Below are 21,621 nucleotides of genomic sequence, written 5' to 3'. Positions count from 1 at the left end.
GGCTGTCAAACGATTAAAATTTTTAATCGAGTTAATCACAGCTTAAAAATTAATTAATCGTAATGAATCGCAATTCAAACCATCTATAAAATATGCCATATTTTTCTGTAAATTATTGTTGGAATGCAAAGATAAGACACAAGACTGATATATACATTCAACATACTGTACATAAGTACTGTATTTGTTTATTATAACAATAAATCAACAAGATGGCATTAACATTAACACTCTGTTAAAGTGATCCATCGATAGAAAGACTTGTAGTTCTTAAAAGATAAATGTTGGTACACGTTATAGAAATTTTATACTATGTTAATGTTTTCGTTATAATAAAATTTGTAAAATTTTCAATTAAAAAATAAACTAGTAGCTCGCCATTGTTGATGTCAATAATTACTCAATTCTCATGGTGCTGAACCCATAAAATCAGTCGAACCCAAGCGCCAGCAGAGGGCGACAAAACTCCCAAAAAACACAAGTAACAAGTGCACATGACCTTGAGCTGTCATTTTAATCTGTTTGAGCGGGGCATGTGCGTTAATTGCGTCAAATATTTTAACGTGATTAATTTAAAAAATCAATTACCGCCCGTGAATGCGATATTTTTGACAGCCCTAGTAAAAAGATGTCAATGTTGCGGAAGCGGGGAGCACACCACTAATTTATCTACTGAAAGTCCGATCTGCATCAGAGTTAGCATAACATTAATCTGTGTGAATTTCTCGAACTTGAGGAGAAAGCTGCTTTGATATATTCTCCTGTATGATTTCTATTGTTAATTTTAATTAAACTGTAAGAAATGTAGTGAACTAAGGCTTACCCCCTTATAGTTAATTGATGATTAACAAGTTTGTATTTCTTGTGTATGTTCATGTAATTTGTGTTCAAATATTGCAATTTAAATTTGCTAATAAAATCCAAACATTGATTCTGGAAGTTTTCAAAATGTTTCTTTAGTAGTTTTTGACAACAAAACTTTGAATCGAACGGTGTATCACCTGAACTAATACACATGAAACTTAGTATAAGTGAATACAGATTTATTTTGCATTGATCGTTTAGCCCATTAATTAATTAGGTTCATATTGGTGAGAAATGTGGCCCTGACCCCCGTTCACCCAGACTTTTTGGCCTTATAAATGTCCCGTCCCCAGCAAAAAGTGTACATGCAGATTATGCTGTTATAGCGTCCCTACCAACGTTGAGACCAAACCTACGCCCTTGATTGCATGGCACCTTAATGCGCCGAGTGTCACATATCAGTACTTACAACTCATATTTTGAGGAATAAAATTAATTGTCTTGTTAGAGTATTAGCATTCGTTATCCATTTTTCAAAGTGACATTGAGCCACATGTGGTTTTAGAGCCGCACAATGCAGGTAATGATAAGAAAAAAATGCTGTTTATTATATTATTGTGATGTTTTAAAAAGCAACTCCAGGAGATTTCACAAAAAATAACTGTAGTTATAAATCTTGCCTGACTGTATTTTGGGGGTTGACAGATAATATTGTCCTGACAGTTGTGTCTGCATACGTTGCCTGTCTGACGAATTGGGGTTTAAATCACAGCGTTTCCATGCCGAATGAGAGAAAAATTCTTCACCTAAGCGTGGGATGCTAAATTGTATCTTGCGGGAGATAGTACCTTAATATTTATGCGAAACAGAGCAAAATAGCGGAGTTTTTTTTTAAGGGGCAGGAAATCAAGCGGGCTAATGGGAGCCTTTTAAAAACAGCGGCGACTTGTAACTTACCTTCTTTATTGCTGTAGACAGTCGTCCAAAGATGTCAGTTGTAACATGAGGGTTTCTGTGTTGTATCCCTTGCGCCCGGACACTCGTAATTACATTAAGTTTCCCCTGTTTAAAAAAAATTCCTCTTTATTGTAATTGGTTTGAGCCCACCGTCAGAGACGTTCGTCTTTTGTCCGCGAGACAGACGCCATGTTGTACACGGCGGCGCAAGGGCAGATGGGAGTTGGAGTTTCAAATACGGGAAAGGGACACGTTCGTTTTGACACACACAAAAAGACAGTTTGCTCAAAACTGCGTTTTTTGTTTGTTTTTTTGTTGTTGTTGTTTAAATAAAAGTAACATTTGAAAATGTATGTAGCCCTACAATGTTCATCCAAATCTCAAAATTTTTTACAAGAAAAATTTCATGAAGTTAAGGGGCACAAAAGTTGTAGGCTATTCAGTTTTTGCCAAAAACGTACGGTGTTCGGCCATTCTGTACTACGCGGCGAAACGTCCTACACAATGCTCAGCGCGCTTGCGTAAGCATCCGCACGCATGCGCACACCGGTTAGAAGCGGCGAGTACTCACTATTTTTCTTTTTATTTAGTTTTTTAGAACCTTTTCATTGTCTCAAAAATACTTTTTGCATGTATTACCTTCTCATACTTTTAACCATTGTTTTTTTGTGTTAGCTTTGAAGCAGTTGACCACATTAGTCACGTAGCGTATTTAAACCGTCCTTAATTGATATAACTACATTTAAGTATTTTCTTAAGGCATTTTTTAGTACGTTCTGCCTGTATGCGTCAAAACACAACAAGTTTAGAGCGCATGGTAGTACTTTGGGTGTCAAATTCGACTAATGTAGACGTTTCGCCGATATAGGAGATTTTGGCAGAACAACGGTTGTGCCACAATTTGCCAAAAACTTTCCCATTCATTTCTAATGGGCCGAATTTCCCATTCATTTCAATGACACAAAAACTTCACTCCTACTGATTTCCAACTTAAGTGACTCAATATCAACAAGAAGTTACTCCTAAATGCCCCAAAAATCAACAGGAAGTGACCCTGAAATGACCCCAGATCAACACAAGGGACTCGGTGTCAACAGGAAGTGACCAAATATCAGCAGGAAATGACTATGAAATGCCTCAATAGCAACAGTAAGCGACATGATATCAACAGAAAGTAAACTCGAAATGCCCTAAAATCTACAGGAAGTGACTCAATAACAGAAAGAGACCCCAAAATGACCCCAAATGAGTAGGAAGTGACTCGATATCAACAAGAGGTGACCGAATATCAACAGGCAGTGACCATGAAATGCCCCAAAATCAACAGGAAGTGACCCGATATCAACAGAAAGTTACCCTGAAATGACCCCAGATGAACAGGAAGTGAGGTTTATAATTTTATATTTAATAAAATATACAAACAGGTCATTCAATATGCCATAATCTGAAATTTCACTGTATGAGATTGTCAGTCTTCACTGTCATATTCATCCACAAAGGTTGACGTTTAGAAGTAGTATTCTCAGACATTTTTCACAATAAGGAAGACTTGATTGACAGGTGTCAATTCACCACAGGGGCGGTCGGATAAGCATTCCCTTCCATGTGAGCGAGTCCGCCACCTGCGATGGATCAAGCGAACTTTAGCTCAAGGAAGGACCTTTTGCGAAAAGAATCTTTCGCTCACCTGCATTCTCTTGTGAAGAAACATCAGCTTCTGGTTCAGGCAGGCAATCTCCTAAAAACACAGTAGAACTTTTTTTTTTTAAATCAACATAAGTAAAAAGAGAGGACATAATAATTTACTGAAATTATGAGTCGTTTTCATTGACCTGGCTTAGTTTTTCATGGCGTCTCAGTTCTATTTGCGGCAGAAGCTCTTCAAGTCTTTGAATCTGCAAGAATTTATCTTTTAAAATATTTTTAAAAGAATGAATGAAGTGTATTGCTGGTACACCAACAACATAAGTCCAGTATCACATTTTTCCATGACAGTTTTAACCTGAAAATTTATCATGTTTTACCATGATAATTTTCACGTTTTTGCATGACGTTTTACATTATAGCATCATGTCTTTACATGATAGTAATCACATTTTTACAACATAGTTATCATGTTTTTACATCAGGTTTTTACCCAATTTTTTACATGGGTTTTCACATGTTCACATGATAATTATCAAATTTTTACATGATAATTATCAAATTTTTACATAATAGTTTTAACCTGAAAATGATCAATTCTTACCATAATTATTACGTTTTTACACAACAGTTTTCACATTTTAAATGATAATTATCACGTTTTTACATCGTTTTTACAGATTTTCAAATTTTTACATGACATTTTTACATGATAGCATCATGTCTTTACACGATATGACATTTTTACAAGACAGTTATCATGTTTTTAACATATTTTCACGTTTTTACATGGGTTTTCACATGTTCACAGAACTTTTCAGCGCCAAAGAACGGCTCAATAGTATTCTGTCTAAAAAAACTCAGTTTCTGTTACAACAACTACGATATACCAACTTTGAGCATAATAACAAATCCGGGAAATATTTAGCAAACCAACTCGAACGTAACAAAGAAAAAACATTAATTACAACAATACAAGATTCAGCCGGCGTAATAACACAATCACCAGAAAAAATTAACGAAACTTTCTATAGCTACTACAAAAACTTATACTCGGTGACAATTGATCATAATGAAGACATTGACCTATTCGTTAACAATCTTGACATCCCCCAAATAACTTTGGAAAGCCAACAATTGCTAGATACCCCACTTACCCTCGCTGAATTATGGAATGCCGTAAAGGACATGCCAACAGGTCGCGCACCGGGGCCCGACGGGTTCTCGACATCATATTTTAAACACTTTTGGAATATGCTGGCACCACTTTTCTATAGAATGGTCCAAGAAATCAGTGCAAAGGGTCAAATTAGAGACAATATGAACACTGCAGTAATCAAACTACTGCCAAAAGAAGGGAAAGACCTAACCCAACCAGCAAACTATAGACCAATATCCTTAATGAATACAGATATTAAAATTATTGCAAAGGCTTTAGCTACTAGATTAGAACAAACTCTTCCCACTATAATTCATAAAGACCAGACCGGCTTTATTAAAGGACGTAACTCTACAAACAATATAAGACGCGTGTTAAATCTTATTAATATTGCACAGAATTATAAACAGAAAGCAATTATCCTCTCTTTGGACGCAGAAAAAGCATTTGACAAAGTCAACTGGATTTTTCTCTTCAAAGTTTTGGAAAAATTTGGCTTCGGTGAGCCATTTATCCGCTGGATAAAAATATTCTACAACGCCCCAAAAGCCACTGTAAACACAAACGGGGTCATCTCACAAAGTTTCTGTCTTCAAAGGGGAACTCGACAAGGCTGTCCACTCTCACCCCTATTATTTGCTCTATTTATTGAACCATTAGCAATTGCAATAAGACAAAACGCTAATATCAAAGGGATCTGCTCGCACACATCGGAACACAAAATTAACTTATACGCAGACGATATACTTCTATATCTAGAAAAACCAGAATCCTCCCTACATGAGACTTTTGAACTAATAAAGACATTTTCACAAATATCAGATTATGCTATAAATTGGTCAAAATCAATTATAATGCCCTTATCAACAAACTCATGGAATCCTGCAAATCAAAATCACAATATTCCAATAGGGAATATAAAGTATCTTGGAATCAACATTTCACCAAAACTTACAGAATTAATTAAACTAAACCATACACCCCTCCTAGCAAAAATATGTGAAGATTTGACACACTGGAATAATCTACCCATCTCACTTTTGGGCCGGATAGCAACAGTCAAAATGAAAGTATTACCACAAATAAACTATTTGTTCTCAATGATTCCCTTTAAACCCACTCAAAAATGGTTTCAAGACCTAGACTCAGCCGTCACAAAATTCTACTTTAAAAACAAGAAAAACCGAATTAGCCTTGCCAAATTGCAAAGAAATAAACCAGAGGGGGGTCTAGAGGCCCCTAATTTCCAACACTATTATATAGCAAATCAAATACAATATCTTATTAGGTGGTTATATCTTAACACTGAACAACAGTCATGGCTAGAATTAGAGCAAACAGACTGCAACCAAATACAATTGGCAAACCTCCCCTTTATTAGCTCTAGTATTAAGCACCATAGCTGCTTCAAAAACCCAATGATAGCATGTACCTTGAAAGCCTGGTGGAGAGGTATGGAAATTACGCAATCACAACAAGCCCCGTGTAAATTCTCACCAATCTGGCACAACCCAGACTTTGTAGTTAATAAAATTCCTATTTATTTCAGCACATGGGATGATACGGGAATAAACCAGTTACAGCATTTGTTTAAAGATAATACATTCATGTCATATGAAAAAATAGTACAAGATTTCCAGATCAAAGGGGTCAATTTCCTTCAATACAATAAAATCAGGGCAGCCATCAGAAGCAAATTTCCATCACTAACGGGTACGTTAGACCCACCACCTTTCGTAAATAAAATAATAAATATACATCCTCAACAAAAAAAAATACTTTCAAAAGTATATAAAGCCCTCTCATGTAACAACTCTACTTGCCTACCAATCGAAAAATGGAATAACGAACTTTCGGTAACATTAGATAATAACTATTGGTCCAACATCTGTAAAAATGCATTTATAATGACAAAGAATAAGAACCTTCAGCTTATACAGTTCAAAATACTGCACAGATGGCATATTACTCAATCTAAAATGCACAAAATGGGGTTCTCCCAATCCGATAAATGTATAAGCTGCAACGAAGATATTTCAGATACATACTTTCATGCTCTTTGGCAATGTAAACCAATACAAGATTTCTGGGCACAGATAACGAAGAAACTCTCTTTCCTATTGAACTGCAGGATTCCATTGTCTCCAACTCTTTGTCTGCTTGGCGATCTGAATACAGTGAATATCTCTATCCATCAAACCCGTCCACTACTAGCAAGTCTAACGATAGCCAAAAAAACAATATTGTTGAATTGGAAAAACAAACAAAACATTAGCATTAACCAATGGCTAAATCTAATCATTGAATATATAACATTAGAGAAAATATCTGCCAAACAGACAAATAAAATGGACAAATACGAACAACAGTGGGAAACGGTCGCAAGAATGATGAACATAGACTAAGGATTCTCTCTCACCTGCGAAGGAATGCCACAAAAATAATAAAATTGTATACATAAATGGATGTATGCGGGGTGTCCAGGGAAGTTGTATGCATCCTTCTGCAGCTGGAAACTGGACATGTTTAAATCCGAATTGTTTTATACACTCCCAACAGCATGTAATAAATAATTTTTCTTCCTTCACAGTTTAGTCGGTCAATGGGCTTATTTTACAAGGATACTCATGGACAATTTGGTTTCCAGCTGCTGGGGATCATATGCAACTTTTTTTGGAACACCCTATATATTACTTATCAGACTTGGAACAATTAAGGAACTATGCGTAAATAATACACTTCACTGGTCCTTGGCATACATCTAATGGTGTTTGATAAACCTCTTCTTCTATCAGCTTTACAGGTGGAGTTTGTTGGCGTCCTGCCCTGGGCCGTCCCGCCGCCGGTCTTGGCCCCCGGGATTTTCGGCCGGGGCTTGTCCGGTTGCGTCTGGCTGTGCGGGGGGTCCCGTCGGGCGCGCGCTGGTGTCGTGGGCGGGTGGGGGGGCCGTGCGGGTGCCGGTCCGGGGCCGCGGCCCTTCCCCGGCCGGCCGGGTTGGGGTTGGGGTTGGGGTGGGGGCCGGGGGGTGTATGCGGCAGCCATGGTTCCCTCCCAGGTCCGCCCGGCCGGAGCCGCGTCTCCCTGTACCGGGTGCCGGGGAGGTGCCCTCTGGTGCCATACCGCGCGCCCCTCTTGGCCCGGGGGTGGGTTGTGGGGGGTGCGCTTCTCTCCCCTTGGTCTGTTTCCGGCCCTGTCTGCCTCCCTGGGCCGCGGCGGCCGCGGCGGCCGCGGCTGCCCCCCGGCCGGCGGGGTCGTTAGCGGGGCCTCTTGGGGCCCGCGGGGCCTAGGGTGAGGCTTGTTGTCCCTTGCCGGTGGGGTGGACGCCCCCTGGTCGCCGGCGCTTGGTGTGGCGCCTGCTCGGGGTGCGGGGTGGGTGCTCGGTGGGTGGGAGGGGGGTGGGCGGTCGCGGAGGCGCCGTGGGTGTTCTGGGGCGGGGATTGATCGGGGCCCTGACGCTTCTTCCGCCCTGGGGCCGGTGGTTCTGGTGGACGGGGCCACGCCCGCGGGAGCCTGCCTCTTAACTCACGCACTTCTCACTTCGGCACTGTAAATATTTTTCACCCTGGCACTTACATGCTCATACATTTCTCCGGGGAGAGTTGGGACGGGGCTTTACAGTCCCAGCCCGACTCCCCCCTGTTTTTAATGCACCACACACCAAGGTTGTGGGATGGTTGGGACCTGCTGGGGGGGGGGGGGGCCTCACGGCTGCCTCCTCACCACAGGCCCCGCCATCCCTGCACCTTTTTTAAATGCACCACACACATCATACTCCACAGGAGAGCTCTGGCAAAGGGCGGTGGGACGGGCGGCTGGACAGAAACTCCATGCTGCGGTCCCACTGCCCCAAGCCAAGCTCTCCTATTTTAATGCATACATTGCACTACCCTCCCCTCACACCCCCATCACGGTGCTGGGTGATGGCTGCCAGTCGGGAACCTGGCAGCCACAGTAATAGGGTGGTAGGTGGGTCCCACACTTTTTCTATATGGCGTGGCTCCCGGGGTGTGGCCTCCCCTCTGCCTCGGCTGCCGGCCGCGGGAGTGGGTTGGGGGGTCGGGTCTCCGATCTTGCGTCGCCCCATGGCAGTCCCTGGGCGTTCTCCTGCCTCCGCCTTCCCCTCTCTTCTCTGGCTGGGCGTCCGCCCTGCGCTCCGTCGCGGGTCGCTGGCTGGGCGCCGGTGTATCAGCGGGGTGTCGCCTGCACCGGCGGGGGACCCTGCCTTGCCTGGGGCTTGGTGGGCCGCTGGGGGTCCCGTGGCGTGCCGTGCCGGTTGGGGGGCTGTGGCTCGTGGTCCGGGTGGGCGGGCGGGGGTGGGTGTAGGCGTGGGGTTGGTGATGCGTCCCCTCCTGCCATCCCTGAAGGCCGGTTGATGGGCGCGCGGGTGGCCCGGGGGACCACCCTGGGTCCCGGGGGGGGGTGACGGTGGCTCCTTTGCTGGGCGGTTGGAGGAGGGATGGGCTGCGCATGGATCCCCCCGCCCCCCCGCCCGCCCTCCCTCCCCGGGCTGGCTGGGTGTGGGCCGTGGCCCTGGGTTGGTGCCCGCGCGGTCTCTCCGCCCGTCTGCGTGGCTGTCGCGCGCCCGGTGGGGCTTGCGTGCTGCTGGATGTGGTAGGGCATGCTCGGGTTGGGGGTTCCGGTGCTGGGATTGGCGATGCGGCGGCGTAGGGTTGGTCGCCAACGGGCTTTCACTCATAAGAGATTCACACGATTACTGGGTTCTAGATCACAGAACTGATTTGTGTACACTCTACCCCTTTCAATCACTTAATTTATAGTCTTATAGACACCCCCACCCCCATTCTCCTCTTTCACTGGCCAATAGGCCCCCACATGGTGTAAACCGGAAATACATCTCGCTGACGATAGCACCAGCATATTAGTAACTAGTTTAGATGTTCAATGTATTTCTTGTTGTTGTTTGTGTATGTGTTTCTTTTCTTTCTTCTCTTGTATTTCTTTTCTTCTGTCCCCCCATAATCCCTTCCTGTTCGCTGCTTTGTCATAATAAAAAGGTATTTTGAATGATCACAATGGGAGTATGTCAGACTCTCAATGCCATTAAACAACATTAAAACTGTTCAGAATCCGGGCACTTAGACTTCCATTCTCTGTGTCAAACAGCTGAACAGGACAGGTTTAAAAAAAAAAAAAAAAAAAAAAAAAAGAGAGGACATAATAATTTACTGAAATTATGAGTCGTTTTCATTGACCTGGCTTAGTTTTTCATGGCGTCTCAGTTCTATTTGCGGCAGAAGCTCTTCAAGTCTTTGAATCTGCAAGAATTTATCTTTTAAAATATTTTTAAAAGAATGAATGAAGTGTATTGCTGGTACACCAACAACATAAGTCCAGTATCACATTTTTCCATGACAGTTTTAACCTGAAAATTTATCATGTTTTACCATGATAATTTTCACGTTTTTGCATGACGTTTTACATTATAGCATCATGTCTTTACATGATAGTAATCACATTTTTACAACATAGTTATCATGTTTTTACATCAGGTTTTTACCCAATTTTTTACATGGGTTTTCACATGTTCACATGATAATTATCAAATTTTTACATGATAATTATCAAATTTTTACATAATAGTTTTAACCTGAAAATGATCAATTCTTACCATAATTATTACGTTTTTACACAACAGTTTTCACATTTTAAATGATAATTATCACGTTTTTACATCGTTTTTACAGATTTTCAAATTTTTACATGACATTTTTACATGATAGCATCATGTCTTTACACGATATGACATTTTTACAAGACAGTTATCATGTTTTTAACATATTTTCACGTTTTTACATGGGTTTTCACATGTTCACATGATAATTATCGCATATTTAAATGATACTTTTAACCTGAAAATGATCATGTTTTACAATGACAATTATTACGTTTTTACACGATAGTTTTCATGTTTTTACATAATTACCACGTTTTTACACAATAGTTTTCACATCTTTACATGATACCACATTTTTAAAAGATAGTTATCATGCTTTTACATCCAGTTTTTACCATATTTTCAAGTTTTTACATGGGTTTTCACATGTTCACAATAGTTACTTAATTTTTATTTTTACATGATAACTAACGTTTTTATTATTTATTTTTACATGATAGTTTTTACGTTTTTCGATGATAATAATCACGTTTTTACACCAAATTTTATGTTTTATACGAAAGTATCACATCTTTACATGCTGATAATTTTTACATGATAATTATCACGTTAACATGATAGTTTTTTGGTTTTTACATGAGTTTTCACATTTTACATGATAATTATCACGTTTTGAGATCAAAGTTTTTACAGTATATTTTTAAATTTTGGCATGCGTTTTCATGTCTTTATGTGAGTTTTCATGTTTTCACGTGATAGTGTTAAGATCTTTACATGATAGTTATCAAGTCTTTACATGATAGGTATCATGTTTTTACATGACAGTTATGACATGTTTACATAATAATGATCACATTTTTACATGATAATTATCATATTTTTTTCTTGGCAATATGTAAAGAACTGATACTGGAGGTGTTTTTTTTTTGGGTGACAGCAGTATGCTTTTATTTGCTATTAATCCACTTTTTACACGTCCATTTTCATTTTTGAATATTTAAAAATAAATACTGTACAATTGTATTTAGAGAGATTTTTTTTTTAAATGACATGAGGGAAATTCTACACTTGATATACAGGGTGATTCAAAAAGAATGTGCCAAAATCATCACACATTTATTCTTTTTAAAAACACTGAAATAGACTGAATCATGAATAAATTATTAATTAAATGATTAATAATTTAATATGAATTAAAATAAAAATTTTAAGCCTTTTTACCAAGTAATTTTAGCAAATTAAAAGTCATATCGGCTTGATGTTGTCCGTGCCGCTAGTGGTGGTCACATTGAGCACTCTTAAAGCATGAAAAAAAACTTGAAGTTTTGTACAATACTTGTATCCAATCAGTTATTTATTTATTTTTTATTTTTTTAAATATACTTAACTGGTTTTGACACATTCTTTTTGAATCACACCTCTTTCCAAAAAAGGAAATAGTCAGTATTTTAGAATTCGATGACCATGTTTTGGGGCCATTGACAGCAACAAATGTCAAATCCATGTTAACTGGGTCAAAATGGCAAGTCAATCAGTTAAAATGTGTTAGAATTATGCCCATAATTTGATTTGTGATTTAACTCAACCTGAAAATACTAAACTTTTGCAGTTTTTGGGTCAAGATTGACTCATTTTCAAGTTTGGGTATTTTTTGCATACACAAACTTGAAAACACAATACACTTTAGTAGCATCATACCCTCTTGTCGATAGCATGCAGTCTGGTCTTAATGCTCTTGTTGATCACAGTCATGGGGATACTTTTTGGGTTGGGATGTACTAGAAACAAAAAACAAAATCAATGCATGAATATTATAAAACTACTTCTACTTTATTTGTACTTGTTCTATATCTTAATCAATTGGAGTGAGATTTTACCATGCTGAAAGATCTTGGCGACCTCAAGCAAGTAGGGCCTGTGAGATGTAATGCATGAGGTTAGCCAACACTTTTCATTTATTTTATGCGATCTCCTGAAATAGTTCATTTAAAGGGAGTCAGCGGGATTTTTAGAGTTAATTTAAAATACTTTTCGACCCCATGTATGCTCCACGAATACCCTGATGAGTACACAGAGCCTTCTAAAAAGCCCTTTTTTTCTTACAGTCAATAGAAATGGTTCGGGTCGACCACTGGGCAACCACGAGCGCGTGCGCGCGGCAGCAGCACTGTTTCAACGAGCCTCTGCCTTGTCTTTACTTGGCAAAAACACTTTTTTAAACCACTTGCTCCTATCTGATTTTACATTTCTGGTGCCGATTTGATTGGCCAAACCGTCGTTTCTTTATGTTCGTTCTCGTAAAAGCATTTGCTCCACCCACGAGCTGGAGTAACACTTTAGCAGTCGCGAGTAAAAAAGTGACAAACACCGTAGAGTCCCTTTAAGTACATTTCAAAAATACTTATAATAGAAAACATACATGTGCTTGCTGTTTGCTGAGAGGGAACTGTTTAGCGGGATCAGGCAACCGCGCTGGTTTCTTATCTGTACATAAAGAGTCATTCATTCTGTAATGATATAACATAACAGTGTGAAGTGTGTGTGTTTCTTGCCTTGAATATAACATCTGATGAGGTCAGGCCAAAGGTGGTGGCGATGATCTTTAACAAAAAAAAAAAAAAAAGATATTAGGAAAGATGCTCTAGTACTCACTGGTGTGTGTTGCTGTGACAACAGCAATAAACGATTGAGTGAGAACCTGTACAATGGAGGACATGTCGGCCCCTTGAGGAATGGACACCTCCCGGAGAGCCACCACTCTGTCATCTGTAATATAAATCAGCAAGTACCCGTAATAGTTAACCTTGCCATTGCTGATGGATGTCCAATTTATTTGTACTGGGAATTCTGGTAGCGATCAGTCAACCCCTCCTAGTTTCAATGAATTGGATGCCTATTGCAGAGGTGTCAAGCCAATGAGTTAACAAGGAAAGTGTCTGAATATCAACAGGCCATGACCCAAAAATGCCCCCAAAACCAACAGGAAGAGACATGAAATAAACAGGAAGTAACCTGGAAATGCCTCAAAATCAACAGGAAGCGACCAATAAACAGGAAGCAGCCCGGAAATGCCCATAAAATCAATAGGAAAATGTCCCAAATTTAAAGTCAGGACCTGTAACTACCCTAAAATTAAAAAGAAGTGACGCAAAATTAACTGATTGCCAACGATAGATGTCCAATTTACTTAAACTGGGAGGATTGTCTGGGAATGCTCATCTTTCAGTGGTAATGACGGCGCTAGACATCCAATTCACTTTCACTGAGATGGGGCGAACACTATTATTATTATTTTTTTTAAACATACAGTGGGGCAAATAAGTATTTAGTCAACCACCAATTGTGCAAGTTCTCCTACTTGAAAAGATAGAGAGGCCTGTAATTGTCAACATGGCTAAACCTCACCCATGAGAGACAGAATGTGGAAAAAAAAAAACAGAAAATCACATTGTTTGATGTTTAAAGAATTTATTTCCAAATTAGAGTGGAAAATAAGTATTTGGTCACCTACAAACAAGCAAGAAACATCACTGCTCTAGAGGAGATCTGCATGGAGGAATGGGGCAAAAACCAGCAACAGTGTGTGAAAAGCTTGTGAAGAGTTACAGAAAACGTTTGGCCTCTGTTATTGCCAACAAAGGGTACACAACAAAGTATTGGGATGAACTGTTGATATTGACCAAATACTTATTTTCCACCATGACTTGCAAATAAATTCATTAAAAATCAAACAATGTGATTTTATGTTTTTTTTTTTTTTTCCACATTCTGTCTCTCATGGTTGAGGTTGACCCATGGTGACAATTACAGGCCTCTCTAATATTTTCAAGCGGGAGAACTTGCACAATTAGACGTTGACTAAATACTTATTTGCCCCACTGTATTTACAGTGATTCGCTACTTCGCGTTTCAAACTTCGTGCCCTTAGTCCATCGCTGATTTGTTTACCAATTAAAAAAATTTAAAAAAAATAAAGATGAGCTGTCCCGAGCCGATCGCATAGTCTCATGCTTGCTCCCTCCCTCCCTCTCACTGCTCTTTGTTCGTCACAGAGTGAACTGGAGTTGCTTATTAAAGTAAACGATGATTGACAGACAGTTAAGCTTTGATCTTGCCAGAGATGCCGCATGCGTCAATTATTGTTTAACTTGTTAAACAGTTGCTGTGGCAACTCATTGTGTGTAAGTGACCAGCTGGAACGGATTTGAGTGGACACTCAATGAAGCATTTAATAAAGACAAGCATTTTTTTTTTCAACTTTTATAAAACGCATTGGGCTTTCACTTTTTTCTAGTTTGAAAATAATTCTGTGAGACAGTAATATGTTTAAAACATATATATATATATTTATGGCAGAAAACAGACAAGGCTGAAAAAGCAGTTTCTGCTCTTGCACCCATCTTTAAAATAAACTGCTGTATTTTAAGCCAAAAGAACTATTGAGTTTGATAGAACAATATGTCTATATGCTGCCATAGCAGATTCATGGCGCACTAAGCCTCCGAACTATTTTTAGTCTGTCCGTTTTACCCTGAAAACCCCCGTTTACAGACGTCGCGCAACTGCTTGTTTCAACCCAGCCATAAAACAAAGGTAATTATATTTATTATTCAAAATGTCTGTCAATTTTAGCTTAGAATCATTAATTGATGTCTAATACAGTGCCTTGCAAAAGTATTCGGCCCCCTTGAACCTTGTAACTTTTCGCCACATTTCAGGCTTGAAACATAAAGATATAAAATTTTAATTTTTTGTCAAGAGTCAACAACAAGTGGGACACAATCGTGAAGTGGAACAAAATTTATTGGATAATTTAAACTTTTTTAACAAATAAAAAACTGAAAAGTGGGGCGTGCAATATTATTCGGCCCCCTTGCGTTAATACTTTGTAGCGCCACCTTTTGCTCCAATTACAGCTGCAAGTCGCTTGGGGTATGTTTCTATCAGTTTTGCACATCGAGAGACTGACATTCTTGCCCATTGTTCCTTGCAAAACAGCTCGAGCTCAGTGAGGTTGGATGGAGAGTGTTTGTGAACAGCAGTCTTCAGCTGTTTCCACAGATTCTCGATTGGATTCAGGTCTGGACTTTGACTTGGCCATTCTAACACCTGGATACGTTTATTTTTGAACCATTCCATTGTAGATTTGGCTTTATGTTTTGGATCATTGTCCTGTTGGAAGATAAATCTCCATCCCAGTCTCAGGTCTTGTGCAGATACCAACAGGTTTTCTTCCAGAATGTTCCTGTATTTGGCTGCATCCATCTTCCCGTCAATTTTAACCATCTTCCCTGTCCCTCCTGAAGAAAAGCAGGCCCAAACCATGATGCTGCCACCACCATGTTTGACAGTGGGGATGGTGTGTTCAGGGTGATGAGCTGTGTTGCTTTTACGCCAAACATATCGTTTTGCATTGTGGCCAAAAAGTTCAATTTTGGTTTCATCTGACCAGAGCACCATCTTCCACATGTTTGGTTTGTCTCCCAGGTGGCTTGTGGCAAACTTTAAATGAGACTTTTTATGGATATCTTTGAGAAATGGCTTTCTTCTTGCCACTCTTCCATAAAGGCCAGATTTGTGCAGTGTACGACTGATTGTTGTCCTATGGACACTCTCCCACCTCAGCTGTAGATCTCTGCAGTTCATCCAGAGTGATCATGGGCCTCTTGGCTGCATCTCTGATCAGTTTTCTCCTTGTTTGAGAAGAAAGTTTGGAAGGACGGCCGGGTCTTGGTAGATTTGCAGTGGTCTGATGCTCCTTCCATTTCAATATGATGGCTTGCACAGTGCTCCTTGAGATGTTTAAAGCTTGGGAAATCTTTTTGTATCCAAATCCGGCTTTAAACTTGTCCACAACAGTATCTCGGACCTGCCTGGTGTGTTCCTTGGTTTTCATAATGCTCTCTGCACTTTAAACAGAACCCTGAGACTATCACAGAGCAGGTGCATTTATACGGAGACTTGATTGCACACATTTGGATTCTATTTATCATCATCGGTCATTTAGGACAACATTGGATCATTCAGAGATCCTCACTGAACTTCTGGAGTGAGTTTGCTGCACTGAAAGTAAAGGGGCCGAATAATATTGCACGCCCCACTTTTCAGTTTTTTATTTGTTAAAAAAGTTTAAATTATCCAATAAATGTTGTTCCACTTCACGATTGTGTCCCACTTGTTGTTGATTCTTGACAAAAAATTAAATTTCATATCTTTATGTTTAAGCCTGAAATGTGGCGAAAGGTTGCAAGATTCAAGGGGGCCGAATACTTTTGCAAGGCACTGTATTTAGTTTAAAAAAAAAAAGGCCTTTAAAATATTATTCACTCGCATATTTTAAACTTTTAAACAAATTACGTCACAATGAAAAAATTAGCGTCTGTAAAAAAGTTACGGATATCTGCTTCATAACTATCGCTTAATTGTATTTTTTTTTTTTCGTTACTGTCGCATTTTCCCCAGTATTTTAGATGATAAAGAATCGATCCAAACAAAGAAAAATTGGGGGGGGGGGGGGGGCGTTTAAAAGGGTAACTATATGAAAATGAAAATCTCGACCACTCCTTGATGTCTGCACTTTCTGCATCGCGACCCTTGTTATATTACCGTGTTTAACTCATAAAATCCCCCCAAAATCCAGCTGTGGCCATTCACAGCTGTGTCTTGACACTCGGTGATACATGGTACATGTAGTTTTTGGATCGAAAACAGGTAAGTGCGCGATAATATGTCATTAAAATAATGGCGTCTTTAATTATGCTCTTGCATGCTCTCACCTCCAGTTAGGGTTTTGCTGTTTAAAAAAAATGTTTTTGAAAAAAATGCCCTCCTGCTCAAAAATTGCTTGCAAGAATTGCAAAATGCTTTCTTTGGGGGGCGGGGGGGTTATGGGGGGGCGCTACTTCGCGGTTTTTGACTTGATCACGGCGGGTTCTGGTCCCCATTAACCGCGAAAAACGAGGGATCACTGTAAATTAAACGTGATTCAACGACAGATAATTTTGCCCTCGTGTGAACGTCGGGTGGATAAAACCACTTGATAGTCAAATGCAGCTGTTGGACGTCTTAATTCAACACGCAGAAAAAACTTCCTTCATTCACGTTTACTGGCAAATAAAATAACCTTTCAAAAAATATTTTCAAGAAACTAACGTCAATAAGTGTTTACGTGACAACTACGAGGAGGGATTTACGTACAGTGGTCGGTTGCCATGACGATGGGTTGCACGAATCGCGCCGAGAATCCCTATCAAGTGATTTTTAATATTTTTTAAATAAAATCCTAACGTGAAAAACATACAAACCGTTTTTGTCGAGTCGTCTGAGGGCGACCCAAATCTTGGTGACAAGCGTGGAGGCGTCAAAATTAGCGCTGGACATTTTTCGGGGTCTTGTGCGTCCGTGGAAAGGCAGAAATGTTGTGGAAACAAGTTTCACTAGTTCCGGTCAGCTGCTTTCAAATTAAAGGTTTCTATTAAATATAACAGGAAACAGTGTGAGAAGGGTCTATCTGCAGCTACGTGTGGACATTGGGCCATAATTTCATGGTTGGGAGCCACTTGCTAACTGAACTTTCGCCACTGGGAGAAGCCTAAACTAGGTAAACCAGCGTTGTCAAATGTATATCCCGCGGGCCACGAACCAAACGATGCCCGCCAGGGGGTCCAATCCGGCACGCGGGTTGTGTTGCCTGACAGGCATGTTGTAGCTCAATCATACTGTACTAACAAAATGCATTTAATTTGACATTGGTGCCGCAAAAACATTGATTTGTGTGATCAAGTGTGTGCACTATACCCATACCTGTCAACCCGAGGCCATTGACAATCTTACAAATAGTGACGTATGCCCTTACAAATTGGTGACTAATCTTACAACGTTGTATCTAGCGCAAGGACTTAGGTTTGCATAGGGACGGTAGGGACATAACACCACCAACTTTTAAGGATGCTCAAATTGTCCCCACCAAGTTTTAAGCAACCATATTTGCATTATAAAATGAGTTCAGTTGTGTAGGTAATTTAGATTGTCTTCCCATAAGTTGTAAGGATAGAATTGAATTTACATTATGTTCGGATTTACATTCACCCCTTTTCACCTGCTGAATGTGCTGGTCCATTTCCCCCCCTTCAAACGCACGATTAATTGGCTGATGTCTACAACCCCCATATTTACACAATCCCGACAATTTTCAGCCAGCAGCAGCCACTTTAAGTAATGTAAAAAGATGTCAATGTTGTGAAGGTGGGGAACACACCACTAATTTTGCAACTGAAAGTCCGACCTGCATCAGAGTTAGCATAACATTAGACTGTGTGAACTTGCTAACCTGTAAAACTCGAGTAGAAAGCTGCTTAGAGACGTGTCTTCCTGTACTTTTTCTACAGTTAATGTTTATTCAACTGTGCATTTATTCCTTAATTAAAATGTATGTATTTTCTATCTCTTATCATTAAAAATATTTTTATTTGCAGCCGATGCACATTTTTTAACCCCCGCCCCCCAAAAAAACACAACCGCTGTAAATTTCCTTTATATGAAGCAAGCATTTTGAAACAATAAAATTATTTTCATGGGAGAAAGTCATGTAACTTTTTTTCATTTTTACGTAGGAACCAGCAATATTTGAGAAATGTACCCAATCTGTTTGGTCTTATTAATGTCCCATCCCCAGCAAAAAGTGTACATGCAGGTTATGCTGTTATAGCGTTCCTACCAATGTTGAGACCAAACCTATGCTCTTGATCTAACGTGCAATATGAAACAAAAATAAAACTCAGTTTTTAAAATAATATGAATTTATTGGTAATATTGTAACATATAACAATCAATATCTTCAGCTACATCATGATTACTAAAATTTAACAGTGACTTTTGTTACAATTGTATGTAGCACTTTTGGCAATTTCTATCATGTCTTTTGATAGCTGCACTTCATGGCACTTCTACTCGCAATTCAGTTTGACTTGAAGGTAGTTCGTTAGTGTTAAATTAAAAGGTCAATTGATAAAATGAACTTACCGATGCAATCTTTGAGTCAGGGAAAATTTCTTTTGCTAATTCTGAGAAGTGATCAGCAATAGTTGCGGGCAAATTGTGTTCGGCAACAAATTGGCATAATGAAATCTCCGCTTTCGTCACTTGTCATTCTGCAGACTTCATCTTTATGACCAGTGTTGTTAATCTTACTTTAAAAAAGTAATTACAGTTACAAATTACTTCTCCCCAAAAGTAATTGAGTTAGTAACTCAGTTACCTGAAAGTAAGAGTAATAAGTTACTTGGCAAAGTAACTGGTGTTACCTTTCATGGTCCCCCCCCCCCCCCAAAAAAAACAAACAAAACAAAAAAAATAGTAACCTTTGCTATGTTTGGAAGTCATTTAATGTTGTGAATCAACCGTTAAAGTTGTTCAAATTGCTCCCGTTTTTTTCATTAGTTCCCTTCTGTCTACTTTCGACATGTGAAAGTTTTCAAACTGTTTCATCATTAAAAGATGGATTGAAGTCGATTTTGCCGATTTAGGAGTATTTTAGATAAAAAGTTATTTAGGTTCGCTACGAAGGTTCACTACAACAGAGCTTTTCTGAGAAGTCTACTGCTTTAAAATGGCGGCTGTTTACTAACGCCACCGAGTCTGTCATTTTGCATGTAGTTCTATACGCATATGATAACTAGGCGTAGATTGTAGGCTGTCGGCTACAGTCAGGAAATATTGGAGCCATCTAGCCTAACATCGCGTTTGCTACAGTGTCACAACAAACACTCTTCTCTCTCAGTGTCTCTGACTCTTCTCGCGTCATTCAACCAACGTAGTAACGGATAGTAACGCACATTGTCTCGTGGCCGAAACGGTGATAAAATTCGATCGGAGGAAAAAAAACGTAATGCACGAAAAACGTAGATTTTGAACGTTCGGCGCACACATTTAAAAATCAGTGCTCACGTGTACAAATTACGCCGAAACCATAAAACTTGACAGGTATGACTATACTGCACTTGGCTCACTTTCGTGTCCGCAGTTAGATTAATTCATCCCCCGCCAAGTGAAAATGGATCGGACGTCTAGCACCATCAAAGGTAGCCAATGAGTTAAAGCGGAAGTTCAGGATTTTTTACATTAGGCTTAATCTTCAAGTTAGCGGGGGTTTAGTTAGTTGGTGGAGTTGATTTAAAAAAATTCCATTTCGTTTGCAAGTTATTTGTTAGTTTCAGGGCGCCTGAGTGGCTATGCTAGCGCGAGTCAATGGCACCAATATAGCATGCCAAAAAAACAACAACATATGCACACATGAAAATCATCAATGACCGACGCAATCAATAGTTTTGGCTATGTTTTCAGGATAAAGTTATTAAAACGTACCATTGCATGTCAACAATTGCAGTATGAACAGCAACATTTGTAATCCCTGAAGCTCTGCAGAGGAACAGGGCGAAGTGATATCACATCGTTTTTTTTTTCACCGCTGACTTTTTTGTGTCGCAGCCAGCAGCAAGTGACCAGGTTATATTTTTCCTCGTTCTTTATAGGTAATTTGTGGAAACTTTACTTTTCCAGTTTCTTCTGTATGTTTCCACAACCTCAAAATGCACATTTCGTCATGTTGGCGGCCGTCAGCAGACTGATGCTGCACTCGAGTAAGGTGGGAAGTCAGAGTTTCCAACCTCCGATCTGGAAAAATATCATTAGTACGCCTCCACTATTTGATCGCTTATGAGAAGTCAGGTTTTCTGGAGGTCAAAATGTCTTTTGAAGGCCAAAATAAAAAAAACAACTTGTGGCGATCAGCCATCTTTGCTTTCTACATTCGCTTGAATTGCTGTAAGATCGCAACTGGTACCCTCTGAGCGGGACAAGTCCGACTTCTCACCTTCCTCGAATGCAGCGTGAGAATGAGTGACTGAAGCACTCCTCTTTATTGGGGTCGTATTACATATAAAAAGATAAATAAATAGTCCCGCAGAATGAAATTAATTACGGCAGTTTGGTGTGACATTGTTTTGGCCGCATGGGTGTTTTGAAACAATGATCTATGTTTTGAATGCATTTGATCTGTATCGTTTTTTTATTGGCATGCTATAACTGTGCCATTGACTCGCGCTCGCTTAGCCACTCCGGAGCCCTGAAACTAACAAATAACTTGCAAACCAAACGGAATTCGTTGAAATCAACTCCACCAACTAACTAAACCCCCGACAAATCGAAGATTAAGCCTAATGTCAAAAATCCTGAACTTCCGCTTTAAGAAGGAAGTGACCTAAAAATGCCCCATAAGCAACAGGAAGTGACACCAAATCAACAGGAAGCAGCCCGGAAATCCCCGAAAAATCAACAGGGAATGATCCAAAATTTACAGGACCCACAAGTATCTAAAAATGACATAGAGGTGACGCAAAATGAACTCGTTTCCTGCCAGACAACT

At 39.8% G+C, this 21,621-nt stretch overlaps 2 protein-coding genes across 8 annotated transcripts in view; both read right to left on the bottom strand.

The window, feature by feature from the left end:
• Positions 1 to 1,953, bottom strand: part of LOC130927863 (homeobox-containing protein 1-like) — a 55,672-nt gene extending 53,719 nt beyond the window's left edge. For all 4 annotated transcript variants that reach the window (XM_057853976.1, XM_057853970.1, XM_057853962.1 and 1 more), the window contains exon 1: positions 1,762 to 1,953. The gene's annotated coding sequence lies outside the window, so the exon portion shown is untranslated. The remainder of the gene's footprint in view (positions 1 to 1,761) is intronic.
• A 1,229-nt stretch (positions 1,954 to 3,182) lies between these two features.
• On the bottom strand, positions 3,183 to 17,737 carry si:zfos-1056e6.1 (uncharacterized protein LOC107988029 homolog). 4 transcript variants are annotated; one of them, XM_057858065.1, is made up of 9 exons: positions 17,504 to 17,737; positions 12,898 to 12,965; positions 12,752 to 12,799; positions 12,619 to 12,683; positions 12,077 to 12,114; positions 11,898 to 11,977; positions 3,594 to 3,656; positions 3,449 to 3,499; positions 3,183 to 3,383 (listed from the first exon to the last, which is right to left on the bottom strand). In XM_057858065.1, exons 1-9 carry the CDS (start codon positions 17,577 to 17,579, stop codon positions 3,330 to 3,332), a joined length of 543 nt encoding a protein of 180 aa, XP_057714048.1. In that variant the 5' UTR covers positions 17,580 to 17,737; the 3' UTR covers positions 3,183 to 3,329. The 4 variants fall into 4 exon arrangements, with proteins under 4 accessions (XP_057714048.1, XP_057714801.1, XP_057715656.1 ...); XM_057859673.1 differs by having other exon boundaries at positions 3,240 to 3,383; positions 3,449 to 3,516; XM_057858818.1 differs by lacking the exon at positions 3,594 to 3,656.
• Positions 17,738 to 21,621: the final 3,884 nt, after the last annotated feature.

This window comes from Corythoichthys intestinalis, chromosome 1 (genome assembly GCF_030265065.1).
Source record: "Corythoichthys intestinalis isolate RoL2023-P3 chromosome 1, ASM3026506v1, whole genome shotgun sequence".
Taxonomy (NCBI): domain Eukaryota; kingdom Metazoa; phylum Chordata; class Actinopteri; order Syngnathiformes; family Syngnathidae; genus Corythoichthys; species Corythoichthys intestinalis.
This window is presented reverse-complemented; position numbering and strand designations above follow the sequence as displayed.